General features: G+C 47.1%; 1 protein-coding gene across 1 annotated transcript in view; it reads right to left on the bottom strand.

Annotated features, from left to right (window-relative positions):
* The window catches only part of ANO2 (anoctamin 2), a 343,971-nt gene that overhangs the window by 71,329 nt on the left and 252,180 nt on the right, over positions 1-20,462 (bottom strand). Inside the window, exon 15 of the mRNA XM_086714259.1 lies at positions 2,833-2,907. Coding sequence (XP_086570385.1) covers positions 2,833-2,907 — 75 coding nt within the window. The remainder of the gene's footprint in view (positions 1-2,832; positions 2,908-20,462) is intronic.

Raw genomic sequence — 20,462 nt, 5'->3', positions numbered from 1 at the left:
CATCCATGGTGTACATACGTAATATTATGTTTATGTACATTTACATACTCCTGTTCATATTCATATCACATATGTTCATTATTAAATATATATTCATATTTATCAATATATATTCATTTCTAGAAGATTATTGGCTGCTTTTCAAATCTTTAGGTCATTTTTAAAATAGTTTCTTATTTTTGGCAGATATTTTCAAACTGGCTGTCTTAACCTGTGACCTTTAGTCTTTTCTGTCTATCCCCACTGGTTCTCTTTCAGAGTGCTTCAGCCTCTTGTGCAATTAATTGTTTTTAACTGTGTTCTCTTTTTGGTCTTGGAAAAATTCTTCTGGGGGATTTTTTGAGGACTGGTGTAAATATGCCTTCCTACAGAGAATCTGTATTGGCTTCTGCCAGACACCTGGAAGGGCTGCCTGTCCTCGACCAAGTTTACAGCCCGAGGTTCCCTGGGTCTCTCAAGTGACAAACTATGCTGTAAGTCCACGGTGGGGATCATCCATGACCACTTCTCAGAGACAAGGTTTTGTTCCTCTTTTCTCCCTGTTCTACTTAGAACCAGAGCAGTGTTCTCTACAGTCTCACGAGTCGGGAGGGAGTGGGTTTAGTTCTATTTCACATTTATTCTGAGAGTGTGGTTCCTTGTGGAGTTCCAGTTTAACTTGGTGAGAACTTCCTGTTAGCATCCCCACTTTGAGTGAGCCATATCCTCTGATTTCTATCCTCCTTGCCCCATAAAACCACCAAAACCAAAGCCCAAGTTTGTCTACATGGGAAAATGTCCTCAAAGTAAAAGCAGTATTAATGCCCAGGTATTTGTTTCTTGGTTCTCAGTTTCCCCTAGATGGATCCATATTAGGAATAGCCTGGTATTGGGTGCCTGGCTGGCTCAGTCAGTTAGGCGTCCAACTGGTTCAGGTCATGATCTCATGGTTCACAAGTTCAAGCCCCGCATCGGGCTCTGTGCTGACAGCTCAGGGCCTAGAGCCTGCTTCAGATTCTGTGTCTCAATATCTCTCTGCCCCTCCCCTGCTCACACACTCGCTCTCTCTCTGAAAAAAATAAATAAATAAATAAATAAATAAATAAATAAATAAATAAATAAACATTAAAAATTAAAAAACAAAGGAATCGCCTAGTATTCATTACTAACCTATCAGCCCCCCAAGCCTTTAGGAAGAATGAAAAAATACATTCATCCAGAATTTTTTGTTATTTTCAGCAAGATGGGGTGCTACTAATATCTTAACCTACCACTACTAGAGATAGAAGTCTATTTTACTTATCAATTTTCTTATTTATGTATGTATTTGCCATCTGTAAACTCCTTAAAGGAGGGATTACTTTTATTTTCTACTCTATCCCCAGTGCCTAAGAACAGTGTCAAGCACATAGATGGCACCCATTAAATATATTTTAATAGTGTTTTATAAAGATTTTACTTTAAGTAATCTCTGCACCCAATGTGGGGCTCGAACTCACAACCCCAAGATCAAGAGTCGCACACTCCACCAACTGAGCCAGCCAGGTGCCTCCCCCACCTGCCCCGTTAAACATTTCTTGAATGAATGAATAAACTTGGTGATGACAATATGCATATTGTGGGAGGCTCTGAACTGCTAAACTAAACTTTGTATCATTCCTGTGTAACACCCTGCAACTTGCCACATATTCTTGAATAAATTCTATATGCCTTGCTCTTGTTAAGGTAACAGATGCAGACTTCTAAGTCTTGGCGAGGCACCCATCGCCTCTGTACTTCAGAAGATCTGTACATCATCTCTGTACTGCTCTGTGAAATGAGGAGCAGGAATAGATGGTGCCTAGGATCCCTTCTCTTTTTCAATTTCTGAGATTAAGACATGGCTCCTGTCCCCATTGATCACAGGGACCATAATAATGGCAATAATAATCTCAGATCAGGGCCAGAGTTGCCAGAGTCACCAGAAAATAATTATGATTTCAGTCCCAGAATAAGCAATCCCTCCCCAACCCCACAACTAATGCTTAGAAATGCTTAGAAATGCTCTAAGGACCCAACTCTCCTTTGTAAAATGGAAGTTCCAGTCTTGAACACTAGAAGGAATGTACATAGAAAGGGGGGGCAGGTGTCTCAGTGACCTGAGCTGAGCCCTTCTGAGCTTCACCTTCCTGAGGTCTTCTTGCTCCACTCACATCCTGGCTCCCAAGAATGACCAGCTACCACTTTTCTGATCTGACTTGAGCCTGAATCACAGACCTATTCCTGATCTTTGCTGACATAGCTGAGACCATCTGGGTCTTCTGAAAAGGTTCTTCCAAACTCTAAGGGAGAACATAGGGAAGTAAACATGGCAAGGCTGAAGAATCAGGCTCGCGGAGCCAAAGCTGGCTGTCTTCTGTGGTTTCCAGGCTCTGTTCTCTTCCACAAACCATCAGGGAGAGCCAGCCAGCCCACAGCCCCAACAGGCTGCCACAATTCTGCAGCCATCTTACCTGGATTACTTCTTCCAAGGTCTTGGTCTGTCTCAATGCGGAAGGCACCACATCACAACCCACCCCCGGAAGTTCCAATTTCAAATACCTGGGCTCAAGGCTGGGAAGACAGAGCCCCCTTCTGTAGCCACTGAAGGCCACTGACCCCCATCCCAGGTCCAAGGGAATCACCTTTCCCTCTTCAGATGGCGGGTAGTGGCCTCGCTATCAGGTAAGATCTTCCCTGTTTAGACAGGACTGTGGCTTCATCTTTACTAGTCCTCGTTATCCCCACAGCATACTAGAATAACCCACCCATAGCATTTGCTCTACAGGATCTACATGCATAAGTTACAGGCAGGTGTTCCATCAAGGAAATTACCATGAACAAGATGGAGGCGAAGTTCATCAAGTAACCTGGGAAACGATCTTTCCAGGTCAGCTTATCTTCATCATCCTGTGGAAACAGGAGAGTACAATCAGAAGGCACAAACAGATATATCGATTTTCTTTCAAATTTGCACCAATTTGCATATCCTTAATCATTCATTACTCTAGATAGGTGTTTTCCTAGTCTCTGGTAGCCACAACAGCCCTCCTAATTCTGTGATCTCTACATAGCCTGGAAAAACCAAGGCGAAATGAGGACAAGATTTGATCCTTGCCTCAAACTGAGCTGACATTTTAGCTATCAGCTGTGTGATCTCAGACACAACTCTTGACGTTTCTGACCCGCTATTTCTTCATCTGTAAAACGGGCGTGGTCATGACACCCATTCTGCCTAATGCACAGGATGGTTTTATTTACTTTGTTTCATTTTAAAGAGAAATATGTGAATGTAATAAAGCAACGGACAGATGACAGACAGAACCCGACCCAAAGAGCAGCATCCCCAAATAGATCATTCTTTAAATAAAACATCAACCATTCACTGTAGATCCTAGTAAGTATACAAATTACCCACAACTGCCGTTCTTCAAAGAACCTGCACGTGTGATCGTCTGTTTCCTCCGAAAGGACTATGTTCTGCCCCCCGGTCACAAAAGCAAACATTTTGAGGCAGAGGTTGGGCTGATGCCTTGCAGTCAATCTGTCTGCGAACCCCACCTTTCCTTCTCAGACTGGGTCCAGTTCACCCAGGCCACTCTCCTGACCACAGTCATCCACCTTGGACAAACTCTGGGGGCCCGCATTGGCAGGGCGACGTCAGCAAGGTATGGATGTAAGACATCTCTACCAATTAGCTTCCACTTAACTTCTGCCCGGGCACTTGATTTCTCCAAGCTGCCGTTCTATAAAATTAGAATTGGTGCAGTGTCCTGCCTACTACCAAGGTTGTGGGGAAAACCCTCTAAAGCCACTTTGGTGAAGATGCCCTGGAACAGCAAAGCGCTCCATGCTGGTGAGGCAGGAGTCCCCCTGCGTCTCTGCAATGTGTCTGAGTCAAACTCAGCAAGTGAACGGTCCAGGGCCTCCTGCTCTATTTTCTCTTCCCTCCTCCCTCTTATTTCAGAACACACCTGCTTTGACTCTAGCAACAGTGCCATCTAGCCTGTGAGAGCTTGTACTGTAGGCTAAGGGCCCTCCTGGCCTAAAAGACTTCTTTCTAAAGACAAGTGGGCGCCCACCGTGTGCAGACCCTAGTGCCAGGTGTGGTGGGAAGACAGAAGAAAGTAGATATGATCACTGCCCTGGGAGGCTCACAGTCAGATGACACAGAAAGGACACCCACACCAAAAAGCTTCAGGAAGCACTTGCCATTTGGGAGAGAGGGTTATCTGAGGAGTGAGGCTGTGGGCAACTTGAAAAAGGAATGGTGTGTGTCTTCCTCACGGCACATTGAAACTGAGCACAGGGCTGAGCTGGCTCAATAAATGGGGGTGGAAGTGAGGGTTAGGGCAGAAGCCATTCAGTGATTAGCACAGTCAGTCCCAGATGACATAAGTAAGTGACACTCATATTTCATAGATGGCATGATATAATCCAGGCTCTAGACACCGAGCCCAGCAGACTTTCCATCACACAGTGAGAACAGGTAACTAACCATTCAGACCATTCTGAACAGGTGGGAGCTTGTAAACTTACTCCTATTAGGACTGGAACAAGACGCGTTCATATTCTAAATTAGGCCAACATTAAGAGGCAGTTAGCATTCCTTTACTTTTCTCCTTCAGTGTCAATTCTTAGTTTTACTCACACCAGTGATATTTGAGATTTTGATGAGGAAAAGTGAGGATAAGTAAGATAGTAATATCACACCAAATTACCATGCATCTTAGATTGATTAGCCAGCCTGTGGCGAGGGCCAAGCGGCATGCACCCACACACAGAGGTAAGAACTCTCAGCACCTCCCTCCTCTTTTAACAATGGAGATGACAACACTTGTCCCACCTAAGTGGCAGAGGCATTGTGCAGATCAGGAGTGAATGCCTCATGAGAGCTTTGTAAGCTATAAGGCGGTAGCAGACAAAAGTAAGATCTCATCAGCTTTATGGTTATGTCAAAGGTATCAAAGGATTAGGAAGCACTTAGCTAATGTCCCCATTGTTAAGATACAAGGCTAGCTGTCTTCTGTGTTTGTTTCTTTGTCTCTGCTGTCTTGGGTCTTTGTCTCCGGGTTATGGCTCCTACTTCCAAGTCTCCAAATAGCAAACAGCTCAGCCGCAATATTCACTTGAAACCAACAAAGTGCCCTTTGGAAATGGGAGCACTGACAGTGTAGCAGGTGAGAATACTACGTAAGCAAAATCCTTCCGGAGCAGTTTTGAAAAGCGGCCAATCATCCCTGAGTTGTATTTTCATTTTTAATTAAGGTATAATTTACATAGAGCAAAATTCCCCTCACTAGTGTGCAGTTCCATGAGTTGTGATAAACATACACTGCTGTGTAGCCACAAGCACAATGAGGACAAGGAATAATTACAATTCACTCAATACCCCCCCCCAAACCCCAGGTCCCTTTGGAGTCCATCTCCCCGATCTCCAGCTCCTGGCATGACCTGCCATGTGTCCCTTTAATTTTTGCCTTTTCCAGAATGCCGTATAAGTAAACTAGAGAGTATGGAGCCTTTGGGCCTGACTTCCTTCACTCATCACATGGCAGCTGAGACTCATCCCTGTGGCATTCCCAGGAGTCTGCTCCTTTTCATTGCTGAATGGTGTTTCATTGTATGGACGTGCCATGGTCCACCTACCCATCAGCAGCAGAGAGGTGTTTGGACTGTTTCCACCTTCTTATGATTATGAATAAAGTCATTGTAAGTACTGGTGTACTGGTTTCGGTGTGAGAATAGGTTCTCATTTCACTTAGGTAACTACCAAGTCATGGGCTTGCTATGTCATAGGGTAAGTCTAGAAACGAGACTGAGAACAGTGATAACTGTATAAGACACCTTCTGTGAAGATGAAATGAGGTAACACATGGGAATTTGTATGGGTCCGTGCCTGGCACACAGCTAGAACCCAGTATTTGCTACCTAATATCATTACCATCATTATTATGGCTTCATCTACCATGGACCTTGGCCATGACTGGAACATATCAGGTTAAGTTTCCTTGTCAAAGTAGCAAAGGAACCCCAATTCACTTTGGGCAATACTTCCTATAGCTCAGACCCAGGGACGACTCTTCCTGTTCCAGAGCTACACAACCATCCTGTGTGGCCTCATTCTGCCATTTTGGTGCCACTCTGCCCTCAGACATAGCTGCCCAACGTTCCCTCTGCTGAGTGAGTGCTCAAGAACTCTCAAAAACATCTACTTTAGAAACAGAGATCCCACCAACTTTACCATATTCTCTCTTTTTAGTTCTGTCTCCAAAAATAGTTCCTTCTCCAGGAACCCTTCATAGCCTGACCAGAGTAAGGCCAGCTTTTGAGTACATGTCCCTCCTTTCACTGAGCCTGAGCACCCCCACCCCCAACTGGTCTTGGTCCCCAGAGCCCCAGCACACACAGCCTCTTGGGCTGAGCCCAGTTCCTGCCCCTCAGCCCTGTGGACTTGCCCACGACTGATGCCCAGGGCCATCTAGAGACTCTAGAGATAAAGAAAGACTTTTAGGGACAGGGCCTCAATCGAGGAGGGAAGTCTTGGCAAAGGAGCATGAGGCAGTCACATGGCACAGCACCTAAGTCTACAGGCATGCCTGAAGCCCAGGGCTGAATGCAGTGTAATTTGTGGCTAAAATGGAAAACATTCTTTAATCCTCCCACTGCTTGGTTTACCCAGCAGACATAGAAAAACAGACTCTGGCTCTCTGTCTCCTGTCCTGAGGTCCAGCCTGCTTACTCTGCCCTCTTGGCTCCCCACACAGCTTGCTGCTTCACGTTCTCTTGTTTCTCAGCCTGCTGCCTTGGCCTTCCTGGGTTCCAATGCTGGGCTGAGATCTTCTCTCTCCCTGACCCTGGTCCCCACCGTTCCACTGTGTGCTCTGCCCAGATTCAGAATGGGGACAGCCCCTCCCTACTCACTCTCTCAAGGGAACACTCTTCTACACTGACCCCCTGGCAGGCCTCCTTGCCTGTAAAAGGAGGGAGTCTGGGCTGAAGCCATTAGCCCCTCCACTAGTACTATATGTGAGGCCTTAAGATATAACTCCAGCTATAACATCACACAAAGGCCTTAAGCCGAATGACCATGGACTTAGAATATGTCTAAACCCTGTGCCAGACTCCAAGGCTGACCTGATCCGGGGTCTGGCTCCTCTCGAACTTCATTTCTTACCATTCAATCCCTTGCTTACTCCATTTCAGCCCCTTGGTTTCCTTCTTGCTCACTGAACACCCCAGCTGGTTTCTACCCCAAGACTTTTGTCAGACTCCTCGCTGACCTCTTTACCCAGCTAGGCCCTCTGCTCACACTCCTGTTCTCAGTCCTAGCACCCCTCCCACCATGAGGTCTGTCCCAACGCTCCAGTCCATCCCCTGGCCCTTTCCATTCTCGATCACATCTCTTCACTATCTGAAGTTATCTTGCTTGTTTATCTCCTCTTTGTCTCCCTCAGGAAAACAGAAGCTCCACGAGGACAGGCAGCTTCTGTGTCTAGTTCTGCACGGGATCTCCAGAGCTGTGGTCAGCCTGGCCCATGGAGTTCACGTGCAAGTAGGACTCAGTGGGTGAATATCAGCTTGCAAACAACAGCCTAGCTCATTCTGGTAGCACTCTGTGCTCGCAAGGTTGGGACCAAGTATTTAATCTTGGAGTGCGACAAATTTAGTGCCACATTAAGAGGAGCCCACAAAACAATGCTGTGCCACTGCCTCGAGTTACACACCAGTGCCAAGACCTAAGGGGGAAATGCAAATGGTTCATGGTGACCTTTCAACATTTAAAAAAAACAGTCAAGCACATGTCCCACGGGCACGCGCCATTGAGGACAGCTTTTCTCACGCTAAACAATACAGGGAAGAGTTTTAGCCTGTGACTGATAACCAGAGGTGTTCTGACCCATCTTCCTGCCTCCAGGCTAGGAGGCCACAAGCCATCCTGTGCTCATCAGGAAGATCTCTGTGACAGAGACCCTGCAGCCACACTTAGCTCCTCCTGGTTGTATCTTGTCCCTTTGGGTCACATATTATATCTTACTGTACCCTACAAGCCTCTAGCTTCAGTTTGGACCCTTTCCTGATGTTCTAGCCTACAGAAGACAGAACCGATCTGTAGAACATTTGCTTACAAACTGGAAGTTCTTCATGAAATCCCCCCTTATTCTTGCTTTCTTCAGGTTCCATACTCATCATTCTTATTTTTTTCTGCCAAACACATATGGCTCTGCATTCCCGTCTGTATCTACTCCCTCTGTACCATGATGGCCCTATAGGTGGGTATCCACAGCTCACAGTGCTGGGGTGGGCAGAGGGCTGGGAAGTAGGTCCTGAGCCTTAGAAACTGGACAGGAGAGGGTTGGGGGCTCATCCCCCAACAGATAGATGCTCAGGGCAAAGAGAAGATGGGTGGCGCTGCTATGCAGGGGTGAGGTTGGAATTGGACACCCACGGTGATGTCACTGGCTCCCACATTAGTTAATCATCACAACCACTTGGGGAGCGTTTGAAACTACACCAGTTCCTGGCCAGGCCCCAGATCTACTTAATCAGAATCTAAGGGGTAAAAGAATCAGTTTTTGAAAATGCTTCATGGGTGATGCTGTAGATCAGCCCAATTTGGGAACTACTCTTCAAGACTCACCCCTCCCTTGCTGTTTTGCTCCAGGGCCCATATTCCTGTGGCTTGCCCCACTGTGAACAGTCTCGGAGAGGAGCTCACAGCGTGGAAGCAAGCTTGGAGACAATTCCCTCATAAGAAGAGTGTCTACATAGAATGTGTCATGTCAGCTGCCCTGCTGGCCCAGACAACTTGCCAACTGGCTCCCATCCACACCCTCCCCGCCCACCCGCAGGCTGACTGCAGAGATGGAGCAGGCACCCATCACACTCGAGTGTGGGGATAAATTTCAGATCTACTGTGCTGTGTTGGCAAGAACCCGGAGGAGAACGCACGCCCTAGGCATCAGCCATGCTTGGAAGGCCAGTAGCTGAGGCCTGGTGTGGTTTGCAAACCATTTGTTGCACATGTCAGAGAAGACTTAGCAGCTGATTACCTGGCTTCGTTTGCAAAGTTTACCTTGCATTTTTGTGAACTTATTGAGCTTTAAAATTCCCCACTAGGTGCAGAGCAGCTTAATAGACACCATATTAGGGGATGGTCCCTGCCCTCCATTCAAAAGCAGAGGTGACAGGCTTCTCAGCATGGGGGAAAAAATGACATTCGGAACTGTGTTGGTAACTTTTATTTAAAGACTGCGCCCTTTGAAAGATTTCAGGTGCAAATGAGTAAATAATGAACTTTACTCTTCTGAGTTCATGGTTTTAGTAACAACATCAATAAATTCTGGCCTCGAGCCAGGGACAGGGGTGTTACTCTCACACCACAGTTAGACTGTTAGATTGCATACATTTAAACTGGTGCTTGTAACTAGGTCTACATGAGAAACAATTGTTCAGGAACTTGCAACAACAGTACACTGGCAAAAAGACACTGTAATTAACTCTCACTGTGGAATTTAGTGACACTGAACTTGAGCCTGCAATGTTTGTTTGTTGGTTTGGTTTCAGATTTTGTTAACTAGTAGACAACAGTGGTTAGTTGCTATTCCTCTTCATTAAAAACAGAGGTCAGAGCAAATGGAAAGGAACCCCAGCAAGGAAAATTGGGTAAGGCACCCAGAAGCACTTCCTAGATCTTCCTCAAACCTGGGGGCCCCAGTCAAGGAAGGTGTCTTCCATTATGCTTCAGGAGAACAGTAATCTCCAACCCTGGCCCTGGCACCTCCTGTAGACACACCCAGAGCCACTAAAACACATCCTGTTCTGAAATTAAAAAGTGAAATAATCCATACAAGGGATGTCTCCCTCCATATGGACTGTGGGTAAGGTGAGAGCCTGCCCCAGCCATGCATGCTTTTTCTTTGGGTTCGGTGCCTTCCGTGACCAGGAGTTGGCTCTGTCCTGTTAGGCTGAGGATATCCTGGACAGAGCCACAGGACCATAACAGAAGGCAGTGTCCTTGGCATGCCTCACTAGGCTCTGGCACAGACAGGGGAGTGAAGCAAACGACAGGAAGAAAATCTAGAAAGGGGAGGAAATGGAGGAGGAAGGGAGAGGATTGTTGCTCGTGGTTGAATGCACAGGTGGTCTCTGCCCAGCTTCCTCTGTTGCTAGTAACACCACAGGGCCCAGGACGGGGCTCTGCCCACAGAGGGCTACTGGGTGGACTAAGTGTGTGCATATCCCAGCACAGGAGGGCAATTGGAGCTTCTGCACTGACTGCCACCAGGCCATGTGGTGAGGAAGGGAAGGACCTGGGGCCTGCTGCTATCAGCAGACCCCCTGTACTGCTGCACCTCCCGCTCTCGTCTCACCCATATGGAGACCTTGTCATCAGCCCCTCTAGCTCTCAGTCAATACTGAGTTCAAAGGATTTGCTTTTGACACTCAAGAAAGGTTATGACACATTAATAGGCTGGTGGGGTCAGGCCTCTCAGATGCCACTGATGCAGTAGCCCTAGCTGCCAGACTATTGAGAGGAGGTGCTAACGAGTCCTTTTACAATCATTTAGTGAGCATCTACCTTGTGCAGAGACTGTGCTGTGCTCTAAGAGTCTCAATGTCATTACAGAGACAGATGGGGAAACACTTACAGTGCAGTGGAGTAGTCGCTGGGATGTGGCCATGCCCAGGATGCCATGGAAGCATGGGGGAAGTGCTCCTAACTTTTATGTCTTCGGAAAGACTCGGGAAAATGCACGAATGAGTGCTTGTATACATATGTGTGCATACACGCACATGCACACGTATACACAATCAAGTTTTGTAGTCTGGGAGTGCCCCAGATAGTAACTCTGCTTAACTAAGGTAGTGGTCCAAGACTGACTGTTCTATCCATCCATCCATCCATCCGCCCACCCATCCACCCACCACTCATCTATCCATCCATCTATCCATCCACCCACACATCTATTCACCCACTCACCCGTCCATCCATCCACCAACTTACTCATCCATCTATCCATCCATCCATCCATCCATCCATCCATCCATCCATCCACCTACCCATCCATCCATCCTTTACTGTGTGCTTACTATCCATCCACCCATCCACCCACTCACCCATCCATCCACCTACTCATCCTTTACTGTGTGCTTACCATTGGTCTACCCACCCATCCATCCATCCATCCACCCACCTACCCCACCCATCCATCCATCTACTCACTCACCCATCCATCCATCTGCCACTCATCCATGTATCCACCCATCTATCTCTCCACCTGCCCACCCTTCTATCCACCCACTCACTCATCCACCCATCCATCCACTCACTCATCCATCCATTCACCCATCCATCCATCCTTTTTGTGTGCTTACCATCCATCCACCTATCTACCCATCCATCCATCCACTCATTTACCCATCCACCCACCCACTCATCCATCCATCCACCCACTCACCCCTCCACCCATCCACCAACTCACTCATCTATCCATCCACCCACCCACCCACCTACCCACCATCCTTTACTGTGTGCTTACTATGTTACAAGCATTTTTCAGGATTCTTTATATATCTGATTTCATTTATTCCTCACAATAAATTTATGAGATAGGAATTATTAGACTATTTTACACCTGAGAAAATTAGGACCCAAGAAGATTACTTACTTGATCAGGGTCATGCTAGTACATTTGTAAGTCACTGAGCTGGAATTTTAATCTAGATGTAAATGATTCCAAGTCAGTGTTCTTTTTATCTTTCCTGCATTCCATACACTGTGTCCTTCAGAACACTGGATGTTCCACATGCACAACCTCTCTCTCTTTTAGGAAATGTAACAGGCCAATGAATACCAGAGGCTCTGAGAAGACCTGAAGTATCTCCACCTAAGCCAGCATTCCCAGACCGAGCTGATCATGAAACTTCTTTGGTGGCCAACTACCAGTCCCATGGCTTTTTGACAAAAGTTGCTTTATACCCTTTCTGATCTAGGATTAAAACCCAGCACTTCTGCCCCCACCCCCCCAGCAAGGTATTTTTTTTATTCAGCCAGCAAATAATGATTTGACCTTATGCCGATCAACAACCCATCCCTTGCATCTTGAAGATGTTTTTCTCCAATGGGCCTTCCACCTCTATTCTCTCCCCTGAGCTGCATGGCTTTTCCAAGAAACACAGAGGGTAAACGACCTCATGGAAATGAGGGGTTTGATCTGCAAGTGTGGGCTGCACATACACTGGAACCTTCTCAACCTGTCTCCTGGCTCTGGGTCTCAAACTGTGACTGGCCGGGGGCAAGCACCCATCTTCCTGGTTATTCTAGCCTCATACCTTCCACTGCAGGTACTACTGTTAGGCTGGCAGGATAATGACCTCGCTTTCAACGCTCGGCCTCTCAATTGCCAACTTCAGCATTAGAGAGATCTATCTGTACTTAAGTGTCTCTTTCCATCCTGCTCATAGTTCTCTTCCTGAAAAAGAGACAGACTGGCAGGACCAAGCCAGACACGCGTGCTCCATGCCCAGAAGAGATTTTACTCACTGCCTCAGAAAGAGGGACTGGGCCCTGCCTCTCCCCACCTGCAGCCAAGAACCAGAAGCCAAGGCTGACACAGTGTTGTGTCCACCTGGGGGAAGCCCCTCCACTCTGCACCCTGCCCCACATCCCTGTTCCACCACCTCTGACCCAGAGAGTCAACACATGTCACCTCCCTGCACTCCAGGCCCTGACTCACCACATTGTTGGGCAATGACTGCCCAGAAATCTGCAGCCTCAGCTGCTCCAACCAGGCTCCCTGCTCTGTACCACAGGGTACAGCCACCTCCCTATATCACAGGCTAAGGGTTTTGTTTTGTTTTTTTTCCAATGAGCTCAAGTCACCCCATCTCAGTCTCTTGGGAGTTGGCTCCCAGGTCATGCACAGGGCATCCCTTTACTTAGGGAACAAAATGCACAGCTTCACATAAGAGCCTGCCCTCTTCTGACCTCTCCGCCACTCACTCCTCCATCTCCAGACCCTGGCAAAGGGCAGCCAGGGTTCTCTGGGATCCTGCATGAGCTAGATCAGAATTTATGGAGGATGCATTATGTTTTGATTTTTTTCTGATATAACAGTGAGGACTGAGGCAGAGGAGGGAAGAGAAATCTACCTCCTTGAAAATGGCAAGTAACCTGGAAGGAAGCCCCCGGGCAACAGATGCCTGATAGAAACAAGGAGTCTCCTCCATCACTCTTGCTTTCTTGCCCTTATTTCCATCCATTTCACTACATCTTCAACAAATACTTCTGGGAAAGAAGGAGGGAAAACAAAAGTGAAGGAAAGAGAGTTTCAAATTACTCCTGTTGACTTCTCTCTCTCCTTTTTTTCCTTTTCTTTTTTGAGAGAGATAGAGAGTGTGCCCATGTAAGCAGGGAAGGGGGGCAGAGAGAGAATGAAGGAAGAAGAGAAGGAGGGAGGGAGGGGGAACGGGGAGAGGAAAGAGAGAGAGAGAATATGAATGAATGAATCCCAAGCAGACTCCACACTCAGCATGGAGCCAGACAGTGGGCTCGATCTTACCACTGTGAGATCATGACCTGAGCCAAAATCAAGAGTTGGACCCTTAACCGACTGAGCCACCAGGTGCCCCTCTCCCTCCTTCCTGAGTGTGGGGAGGAAAGCATCAGGCAGCTACCCCGGGGCTGCCCTAGAGTGGATGGATGGCTCACATCACCACTGGTTTGTGCTGAGGAAGCACTCCTGAAGTGAGGTTCTAGCCCCATCTCTGCCATTTACTTGCTGTGTGCCATTCAGGAGCCAGAAGGAAAAGAAAAAGACATTCAAATTCCTCACTACTGAATTTTACCTTGAAAAAGTAAACTAATTTTCTGAACTATGCTCACTACTATATCCATCTCCTTTTTTCTCCCAAAGCTTCAGGCTCTCCCACAAAGCTGGCCACTGATATTTCAGCAGATGAAGACTCATTGGTAGTTGTGCAGTAAATAATTAACCTTAACCAAAAAGAGGTCAGATCTTTGCCCTCGGCTGCTTAGAATGCCATGGCTGATGGGAGCATCTTTGTTTGTCTGGAATATTTGGCCACCAAACTGTATGATAATGTGATTTATGGTGAGGTCTTTGGGCCACATGGCATCAGTTCTACCCCCACACAGGCTGGAGACTAAGGATCAGTCATGCAGGTGGTATATATGATCAAGCCCCAATAAAAACTCTAGACATCAAAGCTCTGGTTTGCCTAATGGGCATTACTTTGTGAGTATTGTCACACACTGATGCTGAGAAAGTGACACTGCCCTGACCACATGGGGAGAGGACGCTCCAAGTTCCGTGTTTGGTGCTTTCTTGGACTCTACACTATGTACTTCATCCCTTGGCTGCCTTCAAGCTATGTCCTTTCCTTGGAATATACTATGCCATCAATATAACAGCTTTCAGTGAGTTCTGTGAGTTCTGTGAGTCCTTCCAGCAACTCACCAAAGGGAGGTATAGGGACCGCCAGACTTGTGATCTGTGTCAGAGCTGAGGGTCGTCTGTGCAGACGAAGGCTCCTAACTCTGAAGTGAGCTAACTCTTTATAGTTGGCCTCAACTTTTATGGTGGATAATACTGAATAACGGATTGGCAGATGGTACTTCTACTGGTGGAGCAATTCCTCCTGTAGTGGTCTGGGAAACGTACCCAGTAAGGGCTCTTGCTTCATGAAAAGATTACAGGGATTGCCTTAAATGTAGTAGTCAGCTTTTAGAATCAGATAAATGCAAACACACACTGCCACAGTGTCAGGGTTGCAGAATTTCTGGCAGTCTTGGTAATCCTTCATGGAGACAGTGCTTGGGAGCTACACAGCCTTCCTTGCTGCGCCCTTGGCCCTCGGTTCATGCTGTCAACATACACTCATTGCATTCTGTTCTGATTTTCTGTGTGTCTCCATGCATATCAGACTGTGAGCCCCCTGAGAGCCGAGACCATGTCTTGCTCATCTTCTGCTTTCTGGAGATCAAGGCAAAGGTTACACTCTAAGTGTCTGATGAATTAATTGAACTGGATTTGCTGATCCTTCAAGACAGTAAGCAGTTGTGTCCATGGATGTGTGGTTATTATAGCCCCATAACCAGTTTCTCTTTAAACTGTGAGCCCACATAAAATTTTACAAGTCTCCCGTTCCTCTCTAAGAAGATAGCCAAAAGGAAAAATCAACACGGAGGCAGCAGCATGGAGCTAGGAGCACACACATGGGATGTGGGAGACCAGGGACCTGGTGACAGCCTCATAATCCCTGGTGGCTACATGACCTTAGACAAGTCACTTGACCTACCATGAGGTCTTCTCACTGTGAGGCAGCAAAAAATAGCGTGGCATCTGGCCACCTCCCCTCCACCCACAGAGGTGCCAAGAGGTAATAATTCTAAAGCTCATACGATCACAAGTTCAGATTCCACAGATATTTTTTAAGCACTTAATACCTGTTAGGGACTCTAGAAGGCACTTCACCATTGTTTCTTTCCCTTCAGTGCCCCTGTTCCGCTGTTGGAGGGTAATAGTGGGGAAGAAGCCATGAATGGAGGTAGAGATGGCAGAAGCTGGCCGTGAGATGATAATTATTGAAGCTGGGTAAGGGGGTCTGAAGGTTCACTCCACTGTCTCCTCCATTTCTGTGTATGTCTGAAATGTTCTAGTAACACATGCATTTAAAACAATCCTCTTGACAACAATGTGAGGCGAGTCTTCCTGGTCCCACTTGACCCATGGGGAACTGAGGCAGAACTGAGGAAACGGGCGGGTTCTACAGGATGCTAAAAGCAGAGCTGGGTCTGAGACCACAGGTTGCTACTTCTGTGCATTCTCCCACACCCCCAGCTGCCCATCTCTGGGGAGTTGACTGTCCTGCACAGCAGGTGCCTGCTCACTCAGAAACAGGTTCTTTGAAGGTACAGGTTTGCTTCCAAGGGAGGCATATGACTGCAAAACAGTGGAGACATGAGAAAAAAATCCACCTTCCCCTCCTATGCCAGGGACCCCCTTCCACATTTCATTTGAGAAATTCAAGGAATATGGAGACTCCTCAAAGCCACAATCATCATCGGCAAACATTTGCTGAGCCCCCAAGAGCACTGAGTAGCCATCTCTGGAGACTCCAAAAGTGCTATAGCACCCAGGCCTGCATCTTAGCAACTGCCTCAAATCTGCTGGCAATGATACTTTTAAATTTATTAGCAAACAGCACAAAGAGACAAAAATATCATCACAATAGTCTTCACCTTCAAAAGGATTTGCTCTAGAATGGAGAGAGGACTGCCCATCTCTTCTGCAAAGGAAGGAACTGTGTGTGTGTGTGTGTGTGTGTGTGTGTGTGCATTTTTGTACGTGCATGTGTGTGTGTCAGGGAAGAGGGGATAGATGGAGCTGAGTAAAAAGAAACACACTTCTCAAAAGCCACACTAGGAACATGGCCATCTGCAGTGCCAGAGTTGGCTGCAGCTTGCGTTTGTTTGGAAGTTCAACACTGGGATCTACACAATTTTCCCTAAATAGCCCCTTGGAAGGAAGAACAACATAGCACAAGTAACACCAACAGTACTCGAAAGCATGGAGACACGCTCAACCATTTTCTTTACTCTGACCATATTTTGCCAAGGCTCACGTCCTAGAAATCTCTCCCTCTCCATTACAGGGAAGTCACCAGATGGGCTGTGTTTTCTCGCCCCACGTTTTAACTTTCTCTCAAGCTCTTGCAGCAACACACTGGTTGGCCAAGCAGAATACACCAAGGAGCTTGGGAAACATTGCCCAGTCACTTCTGCCACCTCAGAAACTCCCACCGTGCCTGTCACAGGACATCCATTGCACACGTCACTGTGCATGGCACTGCTTGGGTATCTCTTCCTGGTGGGTCGGTTGGCGGGGGGGGGGGGGGGGTTATGGCTGGAAAGGACAGCCCCTAAATGCTTCCTCCACACTTCCTCTCTAAATCAGGCGACTTTTCAAGCTATAGCTGGATTCCCCATACTCCAGATTCTCTGTGGCATCTCCTGGGCTTTCCACAGAACCAAGAGGCAATCAGCAGACCAGAAGCTAAACCCATGACCAGGCCGCCCATCCTCCCATCCAAGGATATGTAAAAATGTATCAACTTTATGATGCTGGGGAAAAAAGCCAAGTCCAACTCTGTAATTGTGGTCCACTCACAAGGCGCACTGACTGTATTGTCAGTGCATTCTCTGGGAGGCTAGGCTGTTCATACCTCATGGAGGCAGGGGCTGTGAAGGATAACAGAGGCTTTGCAGTGTTCTACATTCTGTGCCCTTCTAATGATCTGGATTTAAAAAGCATAGTCCTTGGATTGAAGAATCAAGCTCTTCAAGTAAATGCTGCCTGGCTCATTTTTTCAAGTTAGATTTGGGCCTAGTGTGGATGGTCCCTGGATGTCAGTACCCGGTGTAAGGGAGTCAGCTTCCTATATGTGTGTGGTGTGGTGTGTGTCTGTGTGTGTGTGTGTACCCATGAGCGCCTGCTAAGGAAGCAGAGAAAGTAGCAGACAACAAATACATCGAAAATTTCTGCCAAATGACCTCACAATGAGGAATAACATCCACCTTGGGCAAGAGTCTAGAAGTGAACAATTTCAAAGAGAATTCCACGCACTTAGAAAGAGCCAATATTGGGGCGCCTGGGTGGCGCAGTCGGTTTAAGCGTCCGACTTCAGCCAGGTCACGATCTCGCGGTCCAGGAGTTCGAGCCCTGCGTCAGGCTCTGGGCTGATGGCTCAGAGCCTGGAGCCTGTTTCCGATTCTGTGTCTCCCTCTCTCTCTGCCCCTCCCCCGTTCATGCTCTGTCTCTCTCTGTCCCAAAAATAAATAAACGTTGAAAAAAAAATTAAAAAAAAAAAAAAAGAAAGAGCCAATATTAGTATCTTAGAGTAGATAATGCCATAACTTCCCTTTTGTTTGGAAGTTCTATGTAATACTACTTCTGGACTTCAGGAAGGCTTTTTTATGAATTTAATTTTTAAATAGGTAATGTGCTCCAGTGGTTCAAAACACCCCAGTGTATCCATGGTAAAGGGTCTTCCTCTTATCCAAGTCCACACCTGCCTGGCTCTCATTCCCCAGATGCAACCACTATTACGAATTTCCTGACTACACTTACGGGATGACTTATGAATACAGGAGTACAAATGTGTGTGTGCGTTTACTTGCGTTTTCTCCCTCTTTTACACAAAAGGAGGCACACCCTGCACCCTGTTTAGTACCTTTGGTGAAGCCTGAGAAAAGCTATACTAACTCTGAGGACAAGCTGGAGAAATGGGGAGCGGATAGCGCTGTGCAGTGGTGGAGACGTGGCAGAGAACCAGAAATGGAAGCTAGTTCTGTTGACTTTCTGTCTTGGGTCCTTTCCACTGTGCTGCCTTCCCATTGCACTGTCTCCCGGATCTGCTATTTGCTCACTGTTAAAAAACAGACAACAGGCCCAAAATGGAGTCTCTTGTGCTACGCCCATGTCACCAAACTGAGACTTAATACCTTAACCCAACTGCAGTTTCAGCCTCTCCCAGGAATGCGATCTTAACCAGTCAGTCTGGAATTTCCTGATCAGCACTAGTGAGATAATCCACCTGACAGACCCCTGCCTTCCTCCCAAAGATCTTGCTTTAAACAATCCACTTTTTGCTAGTAACTTCCTTGTTCTGTCCCCTTCTGCCGAGAAGAGTCTCTCATTTTGTACAGCTCTTTGGAACTCCTTTCTACCTGGCAGATTAGATGCTAGATGCTACCTGATTCATAAGGCACTGAATAAAACCAACAAGGTTTTTTAAATTTACTCCGCTCAATTTTGTCTTTTAATACCATGTAAAGGAGTATCTCTTAAGCCCCAGCAAGCCTCTCAGAAGCAGTTTGTCCACTTCTTTAAGTGGCTTAAAATCTCCCCTGGCAATCTTGCACATACTACTCATTTGTTTAATAAACCTTTTCCTCATAGATGATGCAAAGATCAATTCTGAGCCCTTATCTCTTCAAATGATTAAATGGCCTCACCACATGGAAGCCCCAGCCCGGTGCTCGGCACATAGTAGCTACTTCATAAAATAAGTATTAGCAAAACTGATTGATTACCAAACTCCAATTTAATGGGATCTGCAGTAATCCAGAGACAGAGAACTGGCTCCTTTCAGAGCCAGACCAGCGATGGTTTACTCTGGCGACAAAAGCCTTCCTCGAGCCTGAGGTCACTTCCTACCCTCCCGCCAGAGAATCAGAAATAGTGGTTTTCTTCATTTTCAGAATTCATTTAAGAACCCCGTGGATTCTAATGGTCACCTACTGGCAATGTTCAGGCCCACCCCTGGACAAAGCTGAGCTGGAAGGCCAGGCAGGTCAAGGGGTGGGGGTGAAATGGCAGCACCAAATTTGGGGCAGGGATGAGAAATTCTCTCCCAGGGCCACCTTTACTGTCCCTCCTGGCTTCCCCCCACTTCACCCCTGACCTGCCCTTGCCCATCAGACCAACTCTGGTCTTCCATCAGACTGATGATCTCAGGAAGTCACAATTCTTTACTGCTGGCTTCAGTCATGTACGAGAGAGGGTGACCCCCTGGAGAAAACAATATTTACTCAGAGATTCCAAAAGTGAAGGAGGACTCCCAGGAAATTAGTTGTTGCTTTTGTTGGAGACCGCGACCACTCTCCACTCACCAGTATAAGTAATTACAAACTTGTGGTAGCTAGTGAGCACAGGAAAGGAGAGCAAAGTAAAACTTCCATTGGCTGGTAATCTTCTGAATTAATCTGCAAGGTATATGTCTTTTCCAGGCCACCAGAGAATCTCAGGTCAAGTCCCCAAACAGTGCACTGGGCTCTCATCCTAATTTTCCCTTAGGGAGCCAACACAGTCATTACCTCCACATAAACATGTCACCCCTCCCCACACACAGCCCTGGGAAATCTCTCCCAGCCAGCCACAAGTGAAGGAACTTAACAGCTCTGGCAAGCAGCACTGTCTCAAATACAGAAAATGGCTGGCACGAGGCTCCCTCCAGGGTCACAGCCTTCTGTTGGCACCGGTGGCCACGTATTCCTAGAAGAAGCACTCTCTGGGAAAGGTGCAGAGCTGCCGGCTCTTCCACCACACCCAGACTGCAGCGGTGACGAGTGCTGGGTTTGAATCCTGCCTCCCACACTGGGTTCTGAATCATTGTTTTAGTTGCCCGAGCCGCAGTTTTCCTCATCTGTAAACCTCTGCCTCCTGGAGGAGTTATAAGGACTAAGTGAAAGTATCCTAGCAAAATATTGAGCAGAGCACCTGGTAGGCTGGTAGTGCTAGATAAATGTGACTTATCTAACATCATGACTGTGGCCCTTAAAACAGAACACCACCCCCTACCCCCACTGCCTACTGCATCAGGCTTCCACTCTGCTCCCTGGCTTTCAATTCTCTCCCTCCAAGCTTTCTCCCACATCG

The sequence above is a fragment of the Puma concolor genome, chromosome B4 (genome assembly GCF_028749965.1).
Source record: "Puma concolor isolate L17-30 chromosome B4, mPumCon1.1.hap2, whole genome shotgun sequence".
NCBI classification, from domain to species: Eukaryota; Metazoa; Chordata; class Mammalia; order Carnivora; family Felidae; genus Puma; species Puma concolor.
This window is presented reverse-complemented; position numbering and strand designations above follow the sequence as displayed.